Here is a 23,264-nt window from a genome sequence, read left to right on the forward strand (position 1 = left end):
AAGAACGTTGGGTGGGGCCATATGCAGACACCTTACTGTATGGACCAGGGTATGTTGTCAAAACAAAGACAATTAAGAATGTTTCCATATGACTGGTTTATTTAGCTAATATACATGAATGTCAATCATTATCCCTTCATACAAATAGTAATACCAAAGGTGGGAAGATGATTTCTAAATGTTAACAATATGTACAAATGTTGGCCTAAACCAATATGTCCCTCCATTAAGTGGGACCAAGATAAGGCATTTGACGTACAGTAGCAAATATCATGGTAAACACATGAATTACAATCATATTTACATCATATACGAGTACACTTTGAGAACACTAGTTTGACATAGGTAAAAATCACGATGCCCCAATACTGTCCAGTCAAAATGTTTTAGAAAAATTGGTAGAGAAAAGGAGAACAGAAACATACTTCAAATAAAATTTAGAACAGTAACTAGATTACAGTTAAAAACAAAAACAAATCAATCTATCCTCTCTGTCGTCACCAAAATGATTTGTTTAGTACACACATAAAAACATTTTAACACCTGTACACAAGTATCATGTCTTACAAGGTAGCCTACAGCTCTACAGTAAGGATTTTAACAGCCTGAAAACAATAGCAGTTTGGGACATATTGTATACAAAGTTCAGTAGAACCCATTGAAAATCTGCAGAGCAGGTGGTAAATATAAAAAAAGCGAAAATAAAGCACTTGCAACATTTCGGAACCTCTATCATTCTTGCATGAAACCAACATGGGAGGAGACAAAACTGCCATGACTACATGGTACATCAAATATTACTTGATACAGTACTAGTATTATAAACAATGATGAGCAACAGACAGAGGAGAAGGCTTTCAAACAAGAATACTTGTTTGAACAAGTCAGTGATAAGATTTGGAGGTAAGGACAAAGGGCTATATATTGGATACAATGTGAGTCTTTTGGTGTTCATCCAGGAGATGGGGGAAAGCAAAAGCTTTGTCACATTCTGTGCATTCATATACAACTTGCCCCACGTGACTTTCCTGGTGCTGCCTTAGACGAGACAACAGACTGAAGGATTTGTAGCACATGTCACAACGATGTTCTCCAACTTCCTGTTCTGCATGCATTCTCATATGCAATTGCAGGTCCTGTGGCAAGTCAAATGATTTGGGACAGTGAGAGCACTTTAATAGATTATTTTCCTTATGCAGTGCTTGATCTGCCTTTGTCTTATGCTGCCTGCGCTCATGGTCTCTAAGGTATCTCTTCTGAGGGAAAGTTTTTCCACAATGTTTACACTTGAACAGCAGTTCACTTGGATGATATTTCTTTTGATGCTCCAGGAGATCATGTTTTAAAAAGAATCGTTTGGAGCAGTCAAGACAATTAAAGAAGTCCTCACCAACATCCAACTCCTCCTCTTCAGTTGCTTGTTTTGAAGTCTTTGTGGACTTACTGGTAGAAGGATGCGGACTTCCACTGTCTGTACTTGCACGCTGTCGACGAGAACAGTGATGCTGGCGGAACGCATCCCTTCCCAAGAAGCTCTTGCCACACTCTGTGCATTCATATTGTGTAGCTGCAGTCATATGGCAGCGCTCATGTTCAGCAAGTTTGCTTTTGGAAGGATACGTCAATTTGCAAATTTTGCATTCGTAAATGTTCTCAGAATGTACTGAAAGATGAGCACAAAGTTCCATGGCTTGGGCAAAACTGTGAGGGCAAATTGGGCATTTGTAAATCTTAGCAGCTGTTCCCCCAGCTTCTGCTGCTTTTGCTTCTGTACCTCCTCCAAGGAATTCTGCTGTAGCCTGACTATCACTGTGTCTTTTTAAATGATTGAGGAAGTGTCTACGATATGCAAAACTCATGTGGCATTGATTACATGTATATATGTATGGTTGTGATGAAGGTTTATTTTGGTGAGATGATGAGGATCCAGTCAGGGAATGCTTATTACTCTCTAGGCTGTGGGCATGAATGTCCTCTGAAGATCCCTCTCCGGCAGCCATACAATCATGCTCTGAGAGCAATTCTGGATCTTTGAAATGCTCATGACACACACTACAGTGATATTTGAGGTCTTCAACTTCAGAGGAGGATGCAGGAGGTGAGGGTTCTACTGTTTTTTCTGGTGCAGTTACAGATGGTGGAGCATCCTCTTGCTCAGTGTGAATTTTCCGGTGCTCAGCTCGACTCATTTTACATGAAAAGGTGCAGTCACATATATCGCAGGGGAAGTTGTCCTCACGGTGGGTGGCTAAGTGTTCTGCAAGTTGTGAGGGTCCTGTAAAGCTGAGATGGCATTTTGGGCAGCGGTGTGGACGACTCTTTCCATGCGTATGCTTGTGTTTGCGCAAAGCAAAGAGTGACACAAAGCCTCGGCCGCACGTCTGACACTGAAACTCAGATTTGTGGCTCCTCTGGTGCTGCTGCAGTTGAGCTGCCTGGAAAAAACATTTCCCACATTCAGCACACTCATGGGGTTTCTCGCCAAGGTGACACCGTTGATGATCCTCTAGGCTTTCTGATGTGAGGAATGTCTTGCCGCACACATGGCAGGGGAAATAGGGTGCAGAGTCTGAGTCATTGTCCTCACTGCCATCATTTTCATCTTCATTGCTCGTTTCATCTACGTCACTTGTATCCTTTTTTTCATTTACCTTAATGCCAAATCCTTGACCTGTAGTCTCCTTTTCCTTAATAGGACCATCAGCTTCATCACTCAGTTGGGTTTGATGCCTCATCCTACAATGTCTAGCAAGGGAACCCCTCATTTTGTAACTCTTATTACAAAAATGGCAAGTATATGCGTCTGCTGAGTGAGCTTCGGTGTAATGCTTTCCTAAAGACTGACTATTCCAAAACCTCTGTTTACACTCTATGCAGGCAAATGGTCTATTTGGGTCATGACAGGTTCTATGAATATCAAGTTCAGAAGAAGAGAAGAAATTCTTTGAACATTCTGGGCAAGAGTAGGATTTATCATTGGCATGCACCTTCATATGCCTTTCTAGATTTGCTGGACTGGAACATTTCTTTCCACACCTCTGGCAGATAGCAAGTTTTTGCTGTTGCTCCTCTCGCCCATGGTCCTCAAGGTGACTTATGAGCATTAGTCCATCTGTGAAACTTTGATCACATTCTGAGCACTGGTACTGGACAGCTTTATTCTTATCAGATGAGCTTCCTTTCCTTTGATTTCTTGTCGAATCATCTTGAGTTGCATTCAACTCATCTTTACATGAGAAATTTGTCTGCAGAACCCCTGTACCTGTTGTTTGCGAACCTTGGTTGAAGACTAGGACAGTATCGTTTAGAGTTGAACCTATCTCAGAGGTCATCACAATGTCAGTGCTGTGCTCTACTTTGATCATATTTCCAAGTCTGTTGCATTTCCCAAGATGCTTACGATAAAAAGTTCTGTTCCAAAAGCCTTTCCTGCATCTTTTGCAATTAAATGGAAGCTTTCCTGAATGTACGTGCATGTGCATGCTCAACCCGCCTTTATTTACAAAGAGAAGTTTGCACTGTGGGCATGAAAAGGGTTTGGCCATCGCTTCACCTGAATCAACATCTTCATTGAACACAAGGTCATTATTTATACTCAGGTTTGTGTCCCCAAATCCGTCATCCAAAGGCTCTTCCTTTATGGTCCTCATGTTGGACAACTGCTGATGTAGAGGCAGAGTCTGATTAGTTGACTTCAGAGGTGGCTCCTCTCTGTGTGTGTTAAGAAAATGCTGTTGGAGCTGTGAGAACAACAGGAAACGGGAGCTGCAATTTGCACAGGAGAAACCCCTTGGTGGGCTTCTATACGTAGTGTCACATGAGTTGGGTCTGGGTGCTGTAGATTTGACAGTACAGGTATTTTGATGTTCACAAAGTTTGTCTGATGAAAACACCCCACCGCATCTTTCACAGAGAGCTGTATCCAGATGTCCTCCTCTGAAGTTGCACTTGATCAAATGCCGTTGCAAGTAGTCCCTTCGAATAAATCTCTCTCCACAATCGGCACAGCCAAATGGTTTCTCCCCAGTGTGCAAGCGGAGGTGCACCTTCAATGCCTCACAACCTTTAAAAGCACGAGGGCAGTATTTACAGGAGTATTTTAGCCTACTTTTAAATGGCAGCTGGTTCCTCTGTAGAAGTCCATTTGTCTCTCTACTTGGCAACTCTCTAATCCTGGTACTTTCTTTTACTGAATTTAAGCACTGCAGCAAAGATCCTGTTTTAGTTGATGCCCTTACACATGTGTTGAGCTTCTTATGTCTTCGAAGAGATTTCTCCTGAGTGAATGAATTGCCACAGCGGGTGCACCTGAATGGCTTTGAAGTAGCATGTTGCAAGGAGAAATGCCTGGCTAAATTTGTCTGGCTTGAGAAGCGTCTTGAACATGAGCTGCAATTTAATTCATTTAGCTGATCTTTGTTCAACATGTTCACTTTATTTTGCCAACCTCTTCCAATGTCATCAAGACTAACTTTGGCAATGCACACTTCTAATCGTCGTCTTTTCCCTTTGCACCGGGTCTGATGTAGCTTAAGATGATCGTGTCTGGAGAAGCAGCTGTCACAGGCCTTACAGCGATATGGCTTGACTTCATTGTGCGTTAGAATGTGCCGCCTTAAGTATCGAGATTTCATAAAGGTTTTTGTGCAGAATTTGCACCTGTATTCACCCTCAACATCTCCTTGGGACTGCTTTTTTGCCTCTTTGAAACTTGACGGAGGAGGCGATGTTTTTGTGGTCACACTACTAGATTTTTGTTTCTTGACACCATCACAGAAAGCTTCATGTTGTAAATACCTATACTGATTTGTATACCTCTGACCACAGTGCATGCAGGAAAATTGTTCTCTATTATGTGTCTGAAGATGCCTTAGGAGATAACTCCTGTACCTGAACATGCTTGGACAGTGGGGGCATTTGTGCTGGAGCTTGTCTTTGCTCTGAGTCCCTTTTCTGACAGAGTTCTGTGATAAACTCAAGGATTTGCAAGTCTTTTCATGAATAATCTGGTTGCACTTTCGGGAAAAGCATTTCCCACAACCTCTGCAAGGATGCAAAATAGTATTGCAATTTTCTTCATGTTTCTTAAATTTGTTTTTCCCAAAGAAAGAGCCACATTTTGGGCAGGCGACTAATGAATTCAACTTGTGGCTAAGGTGGTGTTTCTTATATCGATTAACTCGTTCAAATTCCCGGGGGCAGTATGAACACTTGAATTTCTTGCGCCCTTTATTGTCTTTGTTTATAATGACTGCAGGCTTGGCTTGAGGACCTTTGCTCACAGTGACTGCAGACTTGGCTTGAGGACCTTTGCTCACAGTGACTGCAGGCTTGGCTTGAAGACCTTTGCTCACAATGACTGCAGGACTGGCTTCAGGACCTGGACAATTCTTTTGATGGATTTTCATAGATACTTTGCGGTGAAACATTTTTTTGCAAATCTGACAAGAATATGGTTTCTCCCCTGTATGCAGACTCATGTGGCGGATCATTGACTGTCGTTGAGTGAAGCGGCGTTTGCAGAATGGACAATCACGTGAAGTGGATGCAGCGTGCTTAAGACAGTGAATTCTCAGTGCTCTGGCACTTTCAAACACTTCTTTGCATATGGGGCAATTCCTTGGTACTCCCTCTTGCTTTGCTTGATCTTGCTTTGCTTGATCTTGCTTTGTTCCCTTGGGTTGGTGTGATGCCATATGTCGAAGTAAATAGATAGGGTACTGAAACTGCATTGGACAGTCTGGGCACTGAAGCACACCTTTCTTAATGTGAGATTGTCTATGTTGAATTAGTTCCGTAATGGTTGGAACAATCTTCTTGCAGACAGTGCACTGTATCCTTCTCTGGTGAACCTTTTTGTGAGCAAGAAGATATGTTTGTTTCCGGAAACCTTTCCCACATTCCAGACAACGGTAAGGTTTCCCACCCCTGTGTTTACGCATATGCTTCTTAAGAGAGTAGGTGGTGTTGAAGCATTTCCCGCAGAATTGACAGGAGATAGACAGGCTATGGTCTTCCTTCAAAGACAGAACATTTTGAGATGCATCAGTATCTTTCGACTGCTCGGCAATAAATGATCTTCGGTACTTCACCACTTTCCCTGTGATTTTGAATAGCTCATGTTTCTTTATGTGTCTGTAAAGCCCAGAATAGTGAGCAAACACGGCAGGGCACAGTTTGCACTTATAGAGTTCATTGTGATGGGGTGTCATCAATGGTGACCTTTGCTGTTCAGTCTGCTGCCTGTCTTCTTTGTGCTCAGAATTTGTCCTTATAGAGTTTGTCCTTGTCTTGAACTGCTTGGTATTATATTCCCTCATACATGTCAACTTTATGTGTCTACATCTGTTTGATGAATGATTAAAGGTGGCATAGCACAAGGGGCATTTAAATTTCTTGCCAACTCTTCCCTTGTCCCCACGTGTAAAGTTCTTAATACACTGCTCACGCATATGCCGGGCCCTGTTGTATGAATATTTGAAGATTCGAAGACAGAGGGGGCACTTGTATTTCTCACTTTTCTCTGTCTCTTCGGGAACGCTCCTTTGCTCAGTCCTGTTGGGAACACTCTCTTGTTTTTCAGCTTTGGTGAATGGCATTTCAAACGTATTCCTATGTACATTGTATTCGTGTTTCTTTAGCTTTGTTTTGGTTGGGAAACTTTTCAAACAAAGATGACAGAAGTTGTTCTTGCAGATGTCAATAAGCTTCACAAAACAATCAGGAAGATCATCATTGGGGCTGTCGTTTGGAAGAACATGGGGCTTCACAGCCTGGATTTTGTTAATGGAACCCACGTCTTGATCAACCAATTTCTCTGTAGCTAATTGTGAACTTGAAGGCAGGCAATTAACCAAACGTTTGTGTTTGTTCAAGTTACCTTTCTGTGCAAAACAATAGCCACATTTGTGACACTTGTATGGTGTTGGGGTTGAGCGCCTGTTACCTCCCTGTCTGTGGCTCCTTGAGTGGGTAATGAGCTCTCTACGTCCAGTAAATGTTTTGCTGCAATATCTACAGTTGTAAGTAACAGGCAAGGCCAGTTTTCTCAATTGTGGTGTAGTATTTAAGGAGACACGATGAGTTGCATCACAAACACCACACAAATGTTGCTCGGCAAGTTCATTACTTGTCAAGTAGGTATCACAGGTCTGACAAAACTGGAATTTGTACTGTGAGTGTTTACTATGCTGATGTTCAATTATATGGTCTACATTTAGTGTAGCATGTTGGCACTCTGCACAGTGAAATGCCTCAGTGTTATTCCTCACTTCCATGGTCTTCAGCAGTACAATAGGGTACAAGCATTTTGACATTTCCCCTGAAGACTTCAACTGAGGTGCCAGGTCTTTTAAATGATTTTTGTGTTTCGTGTTGTCTACAGCAATATATTCTCTTTCATCGTGGCAGGATTCAGATATTGCCTCACTATTGCTCTCAGGCCCACTGACAGAATCCTCTCCTGACAATGGTTCACCATAGCATACACTCAGAAAGGGGGGTTCTTGACCATCATCTGTTAAGTGTTCTTCAGGAAATGGCCCCCTTGCATTTTCGATATCAGCTCTGAAAAGGTCTGGCGGCTCTGTGTGATACGTATAGTGCTCTTGCAATGTCTGGTTCTGGTCCCTTTTCAAATGTGAGGATGTATCCATCTCCTCAATAGGGCTAATCCACTCATGTTCCGGCTGGGACTGACGCTCTGAATTGCATGGGCCTAAAGAGTGCTCTAAAGATTTTTTTTTACTGTCGTTCAATTCTTGAGCAGAATCTTGGTCATCTGAGATCTTGATAGTCTGCGAATCCACATGTTCTCGGATTGATGAAGGCATATATTCCTCTTTCTGACACTCTCCCATGATGGACTCTTCATTTTCACAGTTCAAGCCGACATCTGAGTATGGATCATCTTGCTTACTGCATGCCACCTGTTGATCCTTTGGCTCATTGCCATTAGAATCTCCTTTCGTCTCGCCGACAGATGCGGTCAGGCTTTCTCGGGTACTACAGGAGGTCATCGGGTGTATATCATCTCGTCTCACCCATATTTGGTCCTCCACCTGCTGTTCCTGTTTGTCGTCATCCACTTCACTCTGTGAGACAGACTTGCTTGCTGAAGTTCCTGAGACAGAGTCAGAAACGTGTTCCTCTTGCATGCTCTTTTTTTTACAATCCACCTCCTGCTGCTCCCTCTCTTGTGCATTATCAAGCACTTCTGCATCTTTTTCACTCTCCGAGGCAGACAAGTTTTTGATGGCAACAGAGGGAGTGTGGTCAGCTTGCACATGTGTTTCTTCCTTCTCTGCCACACCGTCATTCTCCTCCTGTTCCCAGTCCTGTGACACATCGTCCATATCCTCTCCCCTGCCACTTTCTGAGGCACATGTGTATCCCAAGGCTGCTGATAGAGTATCTGGAAGTTCATCTTTCATGTGTGACTCCTTCCTGTCCTCCACCTCCTCCTGTTCCTTTTCCTCCACACAGTTGTTGTTCTCACTCTCCAAGCTGCTTGGACTGTATGAAGCAGAGGAGGGCTGATCTCCTTTCTCACTCTCCAAGCTGCATGGACTGTATGAAGCAGAGGAGGGCTGATCTTCTTGTGTACATGTCTCTTCTTCCCCATCTATCTCCTGTGCACCATCCAGAGCTTCCTTTTGCTCACATTCTAGGACAGACAGTCCTTCTGCCCACCCTGACTCTGATCTCACGCCAGAACATAAACTTTCCTTGAGCGAAACATTCTTAGTATTGCCAATTTCTTGGGATTTAGGTGGCTTATGTGATTCATTATTTAACTCATCACAGAAAGGCTTGATGTCATCAACATCTGACTTTGAGGAGCTGCTAACATCGGAGTACTCCTCCAGAAAAGATGGGTTTAACATATCACAGTCTTGCTGAACTGCTTGTTGCCCCCCTTCTTCAGGCCATGGGAGGTCATTGTAGTATTTCTGCTGTGCCAAGTCTGAGTTAGTGCTGGGGTCTGAGTAGAAGTTTGAATTCAAGCTTGTTTCAGGAGACGGGGCCTCTTGTGAGTCCACTAAGTTGGAAAGGTCATTATGTTCGATGAGGCTCTCTATGTGTTGGGCCAGATTCTCCTCTGTATCCAAAGGCACTCTCAAAGTACTTGTGTCCGATGATAGAGACTGAATAAAAGAATTCCATCCATGAGCCATACTCAACTTCCAAAGGCGTATTGGATCTCTCCGTCTTTGTCGTTATTCACCCATTCCTTAAAGACATTGAACACAAAACAAGAGTCTACATTCACCCTTTCCTTAAAGACAATTAACACAAAACAAGAGGACAGCATTAGAATTAATATTAGCTACATTTAAACAATTAAAAAAATGAAGAATCCTGTTTAATGCTTGGACGCGCATGATCACGTGTGATCATTCTAGAGTGGTCCTTGCAGCATATGATCACACGTGTGATTGGAACATTAGGAACAGAATATTCAGATTACGCAACAAATGCTTCTGGTGTAGGCATCTCCTAGTATTACCAAATGTTTTCCTATGGTTTTACTTACTGCAACGATGCAGTTCTTCCTGTTGTATGCCACAAAGGAATCCATGCCTTTGCAAGAGATCATTTAGGCATTCACTCAAGCCTATCTCTGCAGTCCGAATTCATGGTCTAAATTACAGTCTTTGGTATAACAATCTAGATTGTTTTGCTTTTGTAATTGTTTAGATATCACATTTTAGACCTAGGTACATTGCTACGCCTCACTGGACTCAGTCTAGGACCTGGCTTAGGTATGCACTTAATTTAGGAGATCTCAACTGTTATGGACTAATATGACCTTAAGGAACATCTTGGGATGTGTGCCAAAATCTCTATCCGGGATGAACAACCCAAAAATGACCACGCCCTTTTTCTTAATGACCACACCCAACAATAACGTGACAGGGGCTGGGTTCTCCCATCTGATACAAGGCCTGACTATGTCCATCTAAGGAATATGATACAGCTAGAACACCACCTCAGTATTCCTCCTCCCTGTCACAGCCCTGCGTCCTCTGTCTCAGCGCCTCGGGCTGGTCACCATCTTCTGTCTCAGTAAGTTCAGGGTTTATTAAAATCCGTCCTTAAAAGGTTCAGCTCCAGGTCCAGTAAGAAATAAGCCTCCATAGAATAGTCCCTGTGAGTGATCAAAAGAGTCGCTCCTTGCGACGCTCACTGCCTTGGTCGGCACCATTCAACACTCGGCTCACGCCACTTGACTTTCAGCTCTCTGTAGGGCTGCTCGATTATGGCAAAAATCATAATCACGATTATTTTGATTGATATTGAGATCACGATTATTCATTGAATTTTATTTTTTTTAATCAAAAGTTTTAAAATTTTCTTAACATATCAAATTATACATTGACTTTGATAACAATTCATTTATTAAATGTTGACTGGCTTTTCTTTTTAACAATGTTCTTTGGATTAGATACATTTCTCCTATGGGAGACAAATTGTGAACCTTGACCTTGATAAATAAATAAAAGTGCCAAAACTGATAATTAAAGAAGCTTCTTCAAAGCCCCGCCACCACCACAGAAGAAGACTACCTCGGAAAAACAGCGTCTAAATAAGTTATTTAATGGTAGCGCCGAGGTTTCAAAACCCAGCATTTGTTAAAATAGACCCTTTTGCTTAGGTAAGTGAAGTTTCATGTTTATCTGACCTCTCCTAAATAGGCCGATACCGATTTATTTTGACGGCAAAGTGAATGGACCGGCAAAGGACTGTTGTCTGGCATGAGCGAGCGGAATGCGACAACGGGACTGAGAAGGGCTACACACCGTGTCAACTTGGTCCAAATCTGTCTCCGCGAACCCATAGTGTTTCCACACCACTGACGTGGTTTTAGCTCTCTCGTCCACCAGCGGCTCTCTTTCTGCTGCCATAATCTTCTTGTCGTGTTTTGTTCGAGAGGAGCATGCGTGCGCCTCGCTTGACAACTTGTCTCGCTCTGAACTAAAGTGTTTGTTTTGGGGGTTTGGGGGGTGGGGGAGGGGTCAAGCACAGTATAGCTCTGCAGTGTAGGGTGCACTTGATTTGTGCAAAATCGTTTTATGGCGATTATTTTGTTTTAATGATCATTGACAGCCCAGATCTTAATCTAGATTAAAATCCGATTAATCGAGCAGCCCTAGCTCTCTGATTAGCTCACCTGGTGCCTTCTTTATCGGGGATGCGCCAGGTCAGTGACATACTCAAACTCACAGACTCTCAAGAGGCAACACACCTTCCATACTTCCCACAGAGATAGCGTCATTCCTTACTGGACCCACTAATAAACCGTATTAAAAGTATGTGATTTTAAACTAACAATCATAACTAATCCTGGCCTGCCTAGCACTGCTGTAGCACTCTTATTGTCCTAGAGGGCAGTAAGGGCATAGGGAGAGGCTGCACATAAATATATGCCATTTAACATGCTCATTTAACACAAGGGGCAGACTATTAGTCTGCAGTCAGGCTCTCAAAAGCAAAACTTTCTCAAACTGCGACCACACTCCAGCCTAAATTGACTGAGGCAGAAACTTCCACCAAAAACGGGACCTTGCAGCCCAGCACACCAGGGATGTGGTAACTGCCTGTTAGTGTCACAGCACTGACCTCCCTATCAACCTCTTCTTCAACTACAAATATCACTGGGGTCTCTTGTCATGGAATTTAACACACAGTCTCAAGACTATTCAGATTCATATCTTTTCTATTCATCAAGTCCCCTGAAAACCCCTAGGTTTCAATCTCCCTTTATAATTAAAATTCCATGACACTCTCTCAAGATGAGCTCAACAGCACTAATCTTGAAATTAAAGTCCCCTCCAAGCTGTCCAGGGACTGGCTTCTGAGGAGACAACCAGTAAAGGTGTTGGGACAGCTCCCGCAGTGTCTACAGTTAATACAGGAAGTAATACACCTCAGCCTCAACCTTAGTGAAGCTCACACCAGCACACTCACAGGCAGTGCCTCTATTTTGGCCACTCAGTGACACATTTCACAGTGATGGCAACATGGCACACAACAGGTGTAGTTGGTGGAAATTGTTCCCTGCATTTTCCCATCCAAGCTGTCCTCCTCCATGGGCAGCCAGGAGCAGTGGGCAGCCATCGTTCATGGTGCCCGGGAACCAAGTCCAAGTGCCCAGTCCAGGTCTTGGCCAGGGACCGGACTGAAGAGCATGTTCTGAATTTTTTTCTTATTGTTTTTTGGGGGAATAAACCCTTGCGAACACGGTGAGAACATGCAAACTCCACACAGAAAGGCCCAGAGACCTTCTTCTTGTGAGGCGACAGTACTAGTTACTACGCCACCGTGCCGCACCTAAGTGATTTTGGGGTTCAGTGTCTTCCACTTTGGCACACTGCCGGGAGCTGGGTTCTAATCAGGAACCTTGCGATGCTCAGCCGGCCGCATGTAACTCGCTCTACCTCTCGAGTTACGTGCTGCCAACAGTGTGCTGACACGCCCCTTCCTGCTCTACAGGGAAGTGTGGAGATTGGTCTGGCTATGCGAGACTAGATGACACCATGCTCCTTTGAACATTTTGAGCACCTCAGAAAATCTACAGCTCCAAGTCCTAGAGATTTTGCTGCACATTCCAAGTTGTTCCTTAGGGTCATATTAGCCTATAACAGTTTATCCATTGTTTAGATATTTGGTACTGAAATATATGCAAATATACGCATATTTCATGAGATATTGGAGGAAAATAAAGGGAACAAAACTATTCACCTGTATAGTGTCTCCCCTTAAAAAGGGCGTGGTCATTTTCAGGTGTTTCATCCCTGATAGATTTTTGCACACATCCCACGTTGTTCCTTAGGTTCATATTAGTCTATAACAGTTGAGATATTCTCTCCTAAATTAAGCCCATACATCTAAGCCAGGTCCTCTACTATCAAGGGGTGGGATAAAATCAACGAAGGGGCCAAAAATGTGATTTTCTATTTCTATTTTCTAAGTTAGCCTGTGCAATGTTTGCGATCATTGACAATCATTCTAAAATGAAGTTAGCCAAATTGCAATTAGTTAACTTTAGCCTACGAGCGGTCTCACGCAGATTCTTTGATCTTTACAACATCCCCGTTATAACAAATGTGATCAGATGCTGTAAATATCAGTGAATCTGCGCAGCTCTTTGCACAGATGATCACTGTGAATACGGCTCCAGGGTGAGAGATGGACCGTTTTTTTGTTACTCGCACAGGTGCGACCCATTCAAATTTTATATCACACTACCAAAAAAAAAGGTTGCAAATGCCACCAATTTGGTTGCAGTTTTGATATATGCCCTGATATGCCAATGCCAATAGGCGGATACGTTTTGATTGATAAGAACTGACTTTGAAGAACTGATGATGATAAACACTGACAATCAAAGGTGACAAAGTGACAACAAAGGAACTGCTGGGAGGACCGTATTAATATCTAGAATGTACACTGTTAATAAGATCTAGAATGTACGCGGCAAAAGGTTAAGGTTATGTTGGAAACAGATAAGATCTAATGCCACAGAAAAATTACAAGACTGGAAAATTTAACAAGGTTATTGGCAGTCTTTTTAAGAATGCAAATTAAACTACTTACTACTAGTGTAGCATGTGTGGGATGGTCCTATGTTGGTGGTCGAGTTGCATCATAGAAGCTAGAACAAAATATGGAGCTGGTTAGTTTAAAAACTGATGATAGTTTGTTTTATAATGCACATGATTGGCGGACCTAAATACTCACCCCTTTTGCTTTGGCATGCATGCACAGGGTCCAACTTACTGTTGGAGTTTCACCTACGTGGGGAACCTGCAAAATTAGACAAATAAATAAAAACAGTAAACATGTCCCCACGAATGATGCATCGGCCCTGGTGGCAATGAGCTAGTGGAAGCAAGTGTAAAAAGTTTTTTTTTACAGTTTTACCCTGCTGATCAAAATTAACAAATTAAAAGCAATGGGTAGGCCAACGGATTCGCAATGTGACAGGTTAGACGTGTATTCAGTCACTTATTTAAACAAGAGCTTTGACAGTCATCAAATCTCAGCAATGGTAGATCTGGCTCTGTAGAAGACCTCTACGAGCTTGTGAGACGCAAGAGGGTTTTCCGGGACTGCAAGGATCTTTTCATGGAGAGTGATGAGGCTATTGGATGAGTGGTTGGATAAGTTTCTCTTGGCCGTATTACATATCTCATAAAGAGCATACTTACCACGTCCGCTTTGGCATGCACAGGGTCCAAGTTACAGTTGGAGTTTCATCTACACGGGGAACCTGCAAAATGAGACAAAAAAAAAAAAAAGAGTAAACATGTTGTCCCCCACGAATGATGCATCGGCCCTTGTGGCAATGAGGCTGATCATATTGGCCCTCATTTACAAATGTACATACGGCAGAAAACAACAGAAACGCTTTGGTATGGGACAAACAATGACATTATCCATCATTAGCAGCCTTTTTTCGCATCACCTCCTTCAAGGTTCCAAGTGAGCTGAGGCAAGCCAAAAGGTGACGTGAAAACACTGCAGACTACTGATTGGTCAGGCAAATGGCAAAGGAAACTAAGCCACTTAGACGAATCCAAAGGAAAGGTAGAAATGAGTCAGCAAACGTTAGTTTAGTTTAAGCAGCTAATAAGGTTCTTGTTGAAGTGCAAAAGCAAGCTAGCTATCTAGTAGCTAGCTATGTTTTTCATATTGGGTTCTTTGGGAGGAAACCCTTGCAAACATGGTGAGAACATGCAAACTCTGCACAGAAAGGCCCGGAGACCTCCTTCTTGTGAGGCGACAGTACTAGTTACTACAGCCCTGACCTCAAACCAATTGAACAACTTGGGGATGAACTAGAATGGAGATTGCGAGCTAGGCCCTCTCGTTCAACATCAGTGTCAGACCACACAAATGCTCTTCAGGATGAATGGGCAAAAATTCACACAGACACACTCCAAAATCTTGTAGAAAGCCTTCCCTGAAGAGTGGAAGCTGTTATAGCTGCAAAGGGGGGACCAACTCCATATTAATGAATTTAGAATGGGATGTCATAAAAGATCCTGTATGTGTAATGTGTAGGTATCCCAATACTTCAGTCCATATAGTGTAGGAGTCACTTGGCTGGGCTTAGCCCTGTCAGGCACGTTAACTATGAGAGCAGAATGCTGCTAGCTAACATTAGTTAGCTACTGATAGCTAAAACTGTTGCCGTCATCCTTTTTGTTTTTACAAAAGATTCTCACATCTATTAGCTAGCTAGCTAGCTAGCTAGAACCAGAGGCTAACAACAAGCTCACGAGTGAGGTAGGCTATTAACTTGACACATTGCTATAGGCCTACAGGTTGAAATAGGATATTTTACATTCACACTGCAGTCATACCTGACTGAATGCAGTATGGCAGTCAGTGAGGTATGCAGATTGGGGGAATAGCATGGGAAGCACAGAAAGACAAACAGAGAGGGACAGAAGAGAGGGGGCACCACATGTGGCAGACACCTCAAGGTGGGATACACTACAGGTGACACAATACAGAGGGGTAGCCCATGCAGTCGTCACAGCCAAACTCAGGTCAGCAAACTTTAATGCCAAGTATTTTGCTGGAACCCAATTAATGTCTTGCAAAAGAACACTATCCCCCATTCATGGGGGAGTAACGGTATGCATCTGGCCCAAACTGATTGGTATAGGGACCTTGGTTCATACTTTCCACAGGCCAAAATTAATATAAAAATATGTGGAGCACAAATGAGACACCTCTCAAAAGCAGATTGTCCACTTGAGGAAGCAGGAGCAAGCACATTACCCTCCATATTGTTGGGGCAGCAGTGAAGATCAAGACCACCTTTAAATTCCTGGGTGTCACAGTCCAGTGTTTCCCCTACCATTGCCTTGGAGGGGCGGTCTGCCCCTCATGAAAGACCAAAAAAAATGCCTTTTAGATGGTATATTTTTGGCATAAATCATTGGAGTTTAACATAGAGAAAATTAGCAGCACGGCTAGTGGTCACTTTCTGACTGAGTGACAGATGATGAAATGAAAAAAAATTTTGTTACTGTAGCCACACTTAAATGTATGTCTTCTGATGTTAGTAGAGCATACATTGTAATCTAACATTAGCTATGTGTTGTGGACTAAATGGGTCAGTTCCCTTTTTCTCCATGGCTATGCATTTTCTGCAATGCTTTTGCAATTTCTTCTCAGCTGGTCAGCATTCACACACATTTTCCACAGGAAATGTTTAGGGATGCACGATACTGGATTTTCGGCCGATATCCGATCCGCCAATCTGTTCCAACTCATTTGGCCGATAACAGATACCGATCCCTACACCTAATTGCAGAGATCATAAAATCTCTTCTGTAGTGGAATTAACATAGGGCCTACAGTATTATTATTATGCATATTCTTATCGTGTTGGCCCACCAGCAAATGCAAATGAAGCTTAAAATTATGTAATATTCATTCTTGGTGCAAAATAAGATCGGAGTTGATCGGCGTGTTGGCCGATCTCCGGTCTTGCATTTTAATGCCGATAATATCGTGCATCCCTAGAAATGTTATTTTTTATTTTTTGTAAATAAATATGGTTAACATTGTTCACATATATTTACCCAAATTATGTGCACTCATTTCCTTTGTGTAGAGAAATTCACCGATAACAACACTGTTGAGACCATGTAACATGCCAGCCCCTCAACAACATTAGTTTCGGGGGGCCTACCATCCCCCCTGAAAAAATCCTAGGGGAAACACTGCAGTCAATATTACCAATGACCTGGACTGGTCCCTCCCACCAAACGTCCGTACTTCCTCAGATAGCTGAGGGAATTTCCTATGTCTCCACCAAAGGGAGGCCTACAGGGTACGGTACAGTAACTACTGCACCCACAATACTGCACTGCAGGGGGTGGTGAAATTGGCCCAGTCCATCACGGGAGGCCGGCTCCACCCGTAAAGGACATCTACTCCAATGAGAAATATGTGACCTTGATTAAATGTACCCACTACCACTATCTGCTTTTGATAACTATTGTAGAGCTGAGAATCTTGTTTGTGCTACTGTATTGTAATCTTAAGGGGAAGTACTCTTCAGAGAGATTTTGCATTGACAAAAGACATTGTCTTTTTTGTATTCTATTAGGCCTACCTGAAGCCACAAATAGTGAAGAGTTTTCTTCCACATGGCATGTGGCGTCACCATGGACAAAATCCCCCCTGCACACTCACTCTTCTCCCCCTCCCACCAGAAGGTACAGCAGCATCAGTTCTGAGGGGCAAGTGTTCGAGTGAGCAGTAGTGTAGTACAGCTTGTGAAAAGTCCTAGGCCATGTCAGAATGTCCATATTATGTATGCAGTACATACTATATAGTACGCCAGATGCAGCATGCTACATAAAAATCTCACCTACTAAATCTGGCATACTATATAATATATACTACATATTCACAAAATTACCCCCAAAATTTAGCAGGCATCGAGAGGATGCTATTCCGGAAACAAGATGCCGATTTGAGTGAAATGTCGCAGCACATCACCGTAGAGTTCAGTTTGATTAAACTGATGGAAGTTGAGGCTAGGTCTGCTCGATTATGGCAAAAATCAGAATCACTTATTTTGATTGATATTGAGATCACGATTATTTAACACGATTATTCATTTATTTATTTATTTTAATCAAAAGTTAACATTTTCTTAACTTATTTTCTTAACAAATCAAATTATTGACAAACAATTAATTTATTAAATGTTGACAGTGGCTTTTCTTTTGAACAATGTTCTTTGGATTATATACATTTCTCCCATGGGAGACAAATAGTGAACCTTGACCTTGATAAATAAATTAATAAAAGTGCCAAAACTGATAAATAAAGAAGCTTCAAAGCACCACCACCACCACAGAAGAAGACTACCTCGGAAAAATAATTTCACTAGGACAGAACACGTCTAAATAAGTTATTTAATGCTAGCGCCGAGGCTTCAAAGCATTTGTTCAAATAGACCCTTTTGCTTAGGTAAGTTACGTTTCATGTTTATCTGACACTTGTAAATATGAGCGCCTCTCCTAAATAGGCCGACACCGATTTATTTTGACGGCAAAGTGAATGGAGCGGGAAAGGACTGTTGTCTGGCATGAGCGAGCGTAATGCAACAACGGGACTGAGAAGGGCTACTTTGAGGGGCAGCTACGACTGCGTACCAAATTTTACACACCTGTCAACTTGGTCCAAATCTGTCTCCGCGAACCCATAGTGTTTCCACACCACTGACGTTGTTTTAGCTCTCTTGTCCACCTCTCGTTCTGCTGCCATAATCTTCTTCTTGTCGTGTTTTGTTCGAGAGGAGGATGCGTGCGCCTCGCTTGACAACTCGTCAAGTGTTTGTTTTGGGGCTTTGGGGAGTGGGGGAGGGGTCAAGCACAGTATAGCTCTGCAGTGTAGGGTGCACTTGATTTGTGCAAAATAGTTTTATGGCGATTATTTAGTTTTAATGATCGTTGACAGCCCAAATCTTAATCTAGATTAAAATCCGATTAATCGAGCAGCCCTAGTTGAGGCGACAGTAATTCGCCAACCTATCTTAAATGTTCGTGGACATTGTAGCTAAATCTGTCGGTGGATTTTTTTTTGGGGGGGAGATGTCTTAGTTTATCAAGATTAAGATAACTATTCGCATCGATGTGATTATCGGTGTCGTGCTTATCGGTGTCATATTTATTCAGTTTGAGTAATTTACGATCGAGCTAGCTAACTACCTTTAGCTCAATTGGCTCAGTTGCTGGTTAGCAATGATAGGGGGAGTCCCAGCCCAGTTGATAACCCTCCGTTGGAGGTTGGGGGGATTCAACGGTCGGCTGGGATCCTGCCTCTCATACTGTAGCTAATCAGTTCTGGTCAGTGGACTGTACAAGACAGCCTACGTTATGTCTGAATCAAATAACGGTATCAAACAATCTTGAGAAATAGCTGGCTAGCATAATTTAAGCATAACAATCCAACGGCTAACTCCCCCAAAAGAACCCCTCCACTGCATAAGCTTCTCACCAACCCCAATAATAATAAGCACAAGCTACTGAATGCAACGTTAGCCCTGCTAACGGAGATAATGAATTTGGAGGAGTGTTGCAGCTGGTGCTAAATGAGGCAAATGAACATAATTTTGTGGATTATTATCACAGCCATTCCACAGTTTGGAATACAGATAAGTGAGGATCGAGCCTGTTGGATGACCAATTCCAATGCCTGGCTGGCTCAATATTGTTGTAAGTTTAACATGAATCGTATGCCAGCCCTAGCCCGTCACTTTCGCTGGATGACTCGAGAAGCATGCTACATTTATCTTGCATACTAAACATGTTTTCGTGGAGTAGTATGTACTAAATAGCATGTAGCAGGTGAGTTGCAGTATGTACTATATAGTATGTAGCATGCAGTATGGACATTCAGACACAGCCCTAGACTAGGCTATTTGGTAGCAAACTGCCAAAAATGTTTTAAAAGCCATTTCAAGTTTTTGATTGATTTTGGTAGGCTACCAGCCTCTAGCTTATCATGGTACAAAATATATTTTATAAAACCGAACTGGAAGTGGTTTTCAAGAGTTATAGATTAACAGCTATTCGAAAGTGAAGTGAAAGTAAGGTCGGCATAGGGAGGGAAAGTAATCTCATCGCCCCCTAGTGGTAGCGTTCCTAATGCCGAGAGAATGAATGGGATTTCATAGACACGTCTTTTGAAAAATGATATCTTGGTCGACACCGAAAAGTTAGTAGAATGCCTTAAATGGCAAATACTTGGAGACAAACTTAATGATTCTGGTGATCATAGTTGATTTTCAATCACAATCCGAAATTATGAAAATATTTTTCTTAAATTCCATTGACTTTGACTGGAGGAATGGAGCAATTTCGAAAATTTGAAAGAAGGCGAAATACTGTTTGAAATTCTCACGGTTAGTAGGTTATTACTGTAGACACTCAAGTTTTTGTTTTGATAACTTCACCGTAATGGCTTCGTAGTAATTATTAGAAAATCCGGTCTATGGGAGTTTACATTAGAAACTCCTCTCCGATAGGAACAAATCCGCTAGGGGCGCATGTTTTCACTTTCCCTCCCTTACAAGCCTAGCCTACACATGATAAAATAAACAAGCTTAGAATCTACAGGAGGCAAAAGTGGCTCATTTGAACAACACGGGAATATGATTGTCTACTATGCAATTTGCCTCCGCACAGACAACTTCAACAAGCGGAAAAGTGGTGAAAATCAGCAGGTCTACCCGGGGTTCATGTTTACATCGCTGCAGATCAGAGCTGGAGCTGAGAAATACCTGTGCCTCCTGCAGAGTCGGCAGACACGAGATTGAATACCGAGTGCACCCTAGTCTGGGGCCTGTCTCGTTCGCCGGTCTAGAGCAGAAGCGCGATGACGCATCGCATAATCCGGTCTGGACCGGAAGAACAGTTGTTGTAATGTTTTTACTGTAGGCTGCCCACGGTGAAGTTTCGAGTAGATAACATTCGCGATGGCATCACCAGGCGTAACACCGACGAAAATTGTAAAAGAAGATGCGAGGAGAACTACTAACAATAAAGCAAGCGGAAGTAGGAGGCGGGCTCTACAGGCTCGAGCCGGAAGAAGGGGCGGGCTTAAGGCAGTGAAGTAAATAGACACCAGGCTCTTCTCCCCGAGGAGAGACTGGTGACGCGAGGCTAAGTGCACCCTTACTCAATGAAGACAAAACCCAGATGTTATTGGGTGCTAGTGGATTTTTTGTCCACTGGGAAACGGGTAGGCCTATTATAGACTTATTCAACATTCACAAATCCATATACGACCTAATGCATAGAGGCACCTAAAACTAATAGCCAACTGGTTTGTGTCTCATTCCAAAGTAGGTAGGCTAGACAATCACGTCATTTTAAAGTTTCCTTACAACAAACAACATTGTTCCATGCAAATACTAGGCTACTTAACAACATGATCAGAAACAACTCAGTTGACAGTTAAGTGCTAGCAATAGAATTAAGCATGCAGTAATAGGTTATTTGTTAGTTTACTTGATCAGGATGATAAAAACAGGCCTTTAACATTGTAAGGATATTTATGTATATGTTAATTGAAGCATTAAGGGCTAAGATGGATATCTAGTGGTTGTCTATATATGCATACACACACCCCTGAAGATCACTGACCACACGATGGGCTAGTCAATTATAAAACAAGAAGGCAATGCACAAATCAGCAACTGAAAATAAGGATATAACAAACATGAACACTAATAATGCTACCAGTTAGCTATAGCTTACAACTAAAACAGGGACTGCAATGCCACTGTGAACAAGAGTCATCAAAGTCAGAAGAGGTTGAGCCCGCCAGGTTACATTGCGAGAGTGACATGCACTGTAGCAATCACATACTTGCTAGCTAGCTGGATTTCAGATAGCTAGCTACCAAACATTTAATTTCAATTATAAGTAGCACAAAGACAAATCCGACAACTTGATGTGACTCGACCGTAACGTTATTTCATTCTATTTTACATAAGGTAGCACAGCCAGCAGCATCGTTGCGATGTGGTCAGCCACTGGCCTTTGCCCCAAAATTGTGATGATTAACTACCTAACGTTAGCATCATCCGTCTACAGTAGCATAACGTAGATGGTATGCGTGAGTGTAAGGACGTGGCCCTAAATAATGTTCTGGACAGTCCGCGTTGTTATGACCAGGATACATGTGTAAGTTAACGTTTGCTATATCAGGAAGCAACGTTAGGCTACCGTTCAGATTAAACTGCTTACTAGCTATATATCATGCTGGCTAGCCGTGGGCTAGCTAGCAACAACGAACTACAAATGGCTTCTCGGCAACAACTCGATTTAACGTTTAGCTACTTCAGACCCTCACCACTCTGAAGATGCACCGTCCGTCGTTTCTCCGGTTCTCTCGTCGATCCTGTTCCACAGTCCTTCTGGCAGTTGTTTAGACTATCATATAACGCTACCACATACTCTTTACAATAGATAATCTCAATGTATTGTTTTATTTCAGAGCAATGTGGCAGTACTTTCTCTCTTGTTTGCGCATTATGTGCCTGAACAATGTGTCTGAACCTTGGGCACAGGAAACTGGAAGTTCGCTGGAGAACCAATAAGATGGTAGGAGAACCTTACAAGGAACCGCCCCTCTGCGTTCTTTGGCTGCGCGGCACCGTTTGTGCGCTCAATCCACCTCGCGGCTTCATGAAGAACGCACTGAGCACGCCTGCTGCTGCGCCAGTGTCCTACTACAGCACTGCAGCTGCAAGCCTGTGAAATGGCGCCCTTGCACCGGAGCAGGCAGTTTTGCCATGCTGTGGATGTGTGCTGGACACATCCATGCACGAGTAGAACACAGTTCTATGCAAATGTATCACGTCTTTTTTTCTGTTAAACCCGCCAAGGTTATTGTTTCTGGGGCTTGGGTGTGGAGAAGGCATGTGGAGAAAGCTTGATAACCACCACTAGGTGAACACTTGCTGAAAAGTCAGCTGCTGCTGTCCACCATTTTAGGAAGAGATGAAAAGACTGAAATCTCTCCCTACTCTCCAGAAAATGGCAGTTTTGAGCTTCTTTTGAGTATGGTTCCTGACTTTGTTCGAAAATTTACAGATATGCTAGATAGGATTATGACATTATGAATTTATACACAATTTCTAAGTGACTGGTAGGCCTACAGGTACTAAGAATACAGTTTAATCAAGTTGACCACTCCTGCCCATAATTCTAGACCAGATCACAGACAGGTCATACCTAACCAGCTGAGTTACATTTTACTCACCTTGGATCTACTCCTGCATGAAGAATCCATTAGGGTGAAGAACAATTCATTCATCATACAGTATGCAGTGCACTTGACTCAACACACGTGTAGTGTAATGGGTGACACAGGAAACACACACACACATTAGCGTTGCAGATGGAATGCTTCTTCTGCTCTTGACCCATCCAGTCGTCCTTCCCTCAAGGGCAGCCGGGAGCAGACAGTAGGCACATGCATGAGCCGCGCATGGGGACCAATCCAAGTGCTCCTGTCCGTCTTCGTCAGGGACGGACAATGAGCTGCATGTTTTTTACTGTATTGTTTCTTTTATGGGGGAAACCCTTGTGAACATGGGAAGAACATGCAAATTCCACACAGAAAGGCCTGGGAGATACCCCACCTGGGTACCTGACAACCCTGGGGAGAACTCACCCACAAGTGCTAACAGTGTCCCAAGTGGGAATCAAACTCAG

General features: G+C 42.8%; 1 protein-coding gene across 2 annotated transcripts in view; it reads right to left on the reverse strand.

Annotated features, from left to right (window-relative positions):
- Nucleotides 1-22,068, reverse strand: part of znf1035 (zinc finger protein 1035) — a 30,663-nt gene extending 8,595 nt beyond the window's left edge. Inside the window, exons 1-5 of one of the 2 annotated variants that reach the window (XM_084442224.1) lie at nucleotides 21,898-22,068; nucleotides 14,214-14,275; nucleotides 13,744-13,809; nucleotides 13,600-13,657; nucleotides 100-9,232 (exon numbers count right to left, since the gene is read on the reverse strand). In XM_084442224.1, coding sequence (XP_084298350.1) covers nucleotides 918-9,176 — 8,259 coding nt within the window. In that variant the 5' untranslated portion in view covers nucleotides 9,177-9,232; nucleotides 13,600-13,657; nucleotides 13,744-13,809; nucleotides 14,214-14,275; nucleotides 21,898-22,068 and the 3' untranslated portion in view covers nucleotides 100-917. Of the gene's footprint in view, nucleotides 1-99; nucleotides 9,233-13,599; nucleotides 13,658-13,743; nucleotides 13,810-14,213; nucleotides 14,276-21,897 lie in introns of those variants that run through there. The other variant, XM_084442225.1, reaches the window with a different exon arrangement.
- Between the last annotated feature and the right edge of the window lie 1,196 nt (nucleotides 22,069-23,264).

Source organism: Borostomias antarcticus, assembly GCF_949987555.1.
Source record: "Borostomias antarcticus genome assembly, chromosome: 8".
NCBI lineage: Eukaryota > Metazoa > Chordata > Actinopteri > Stomiiformes > Stomiidae > Borostomias > Borostomias antarcticus.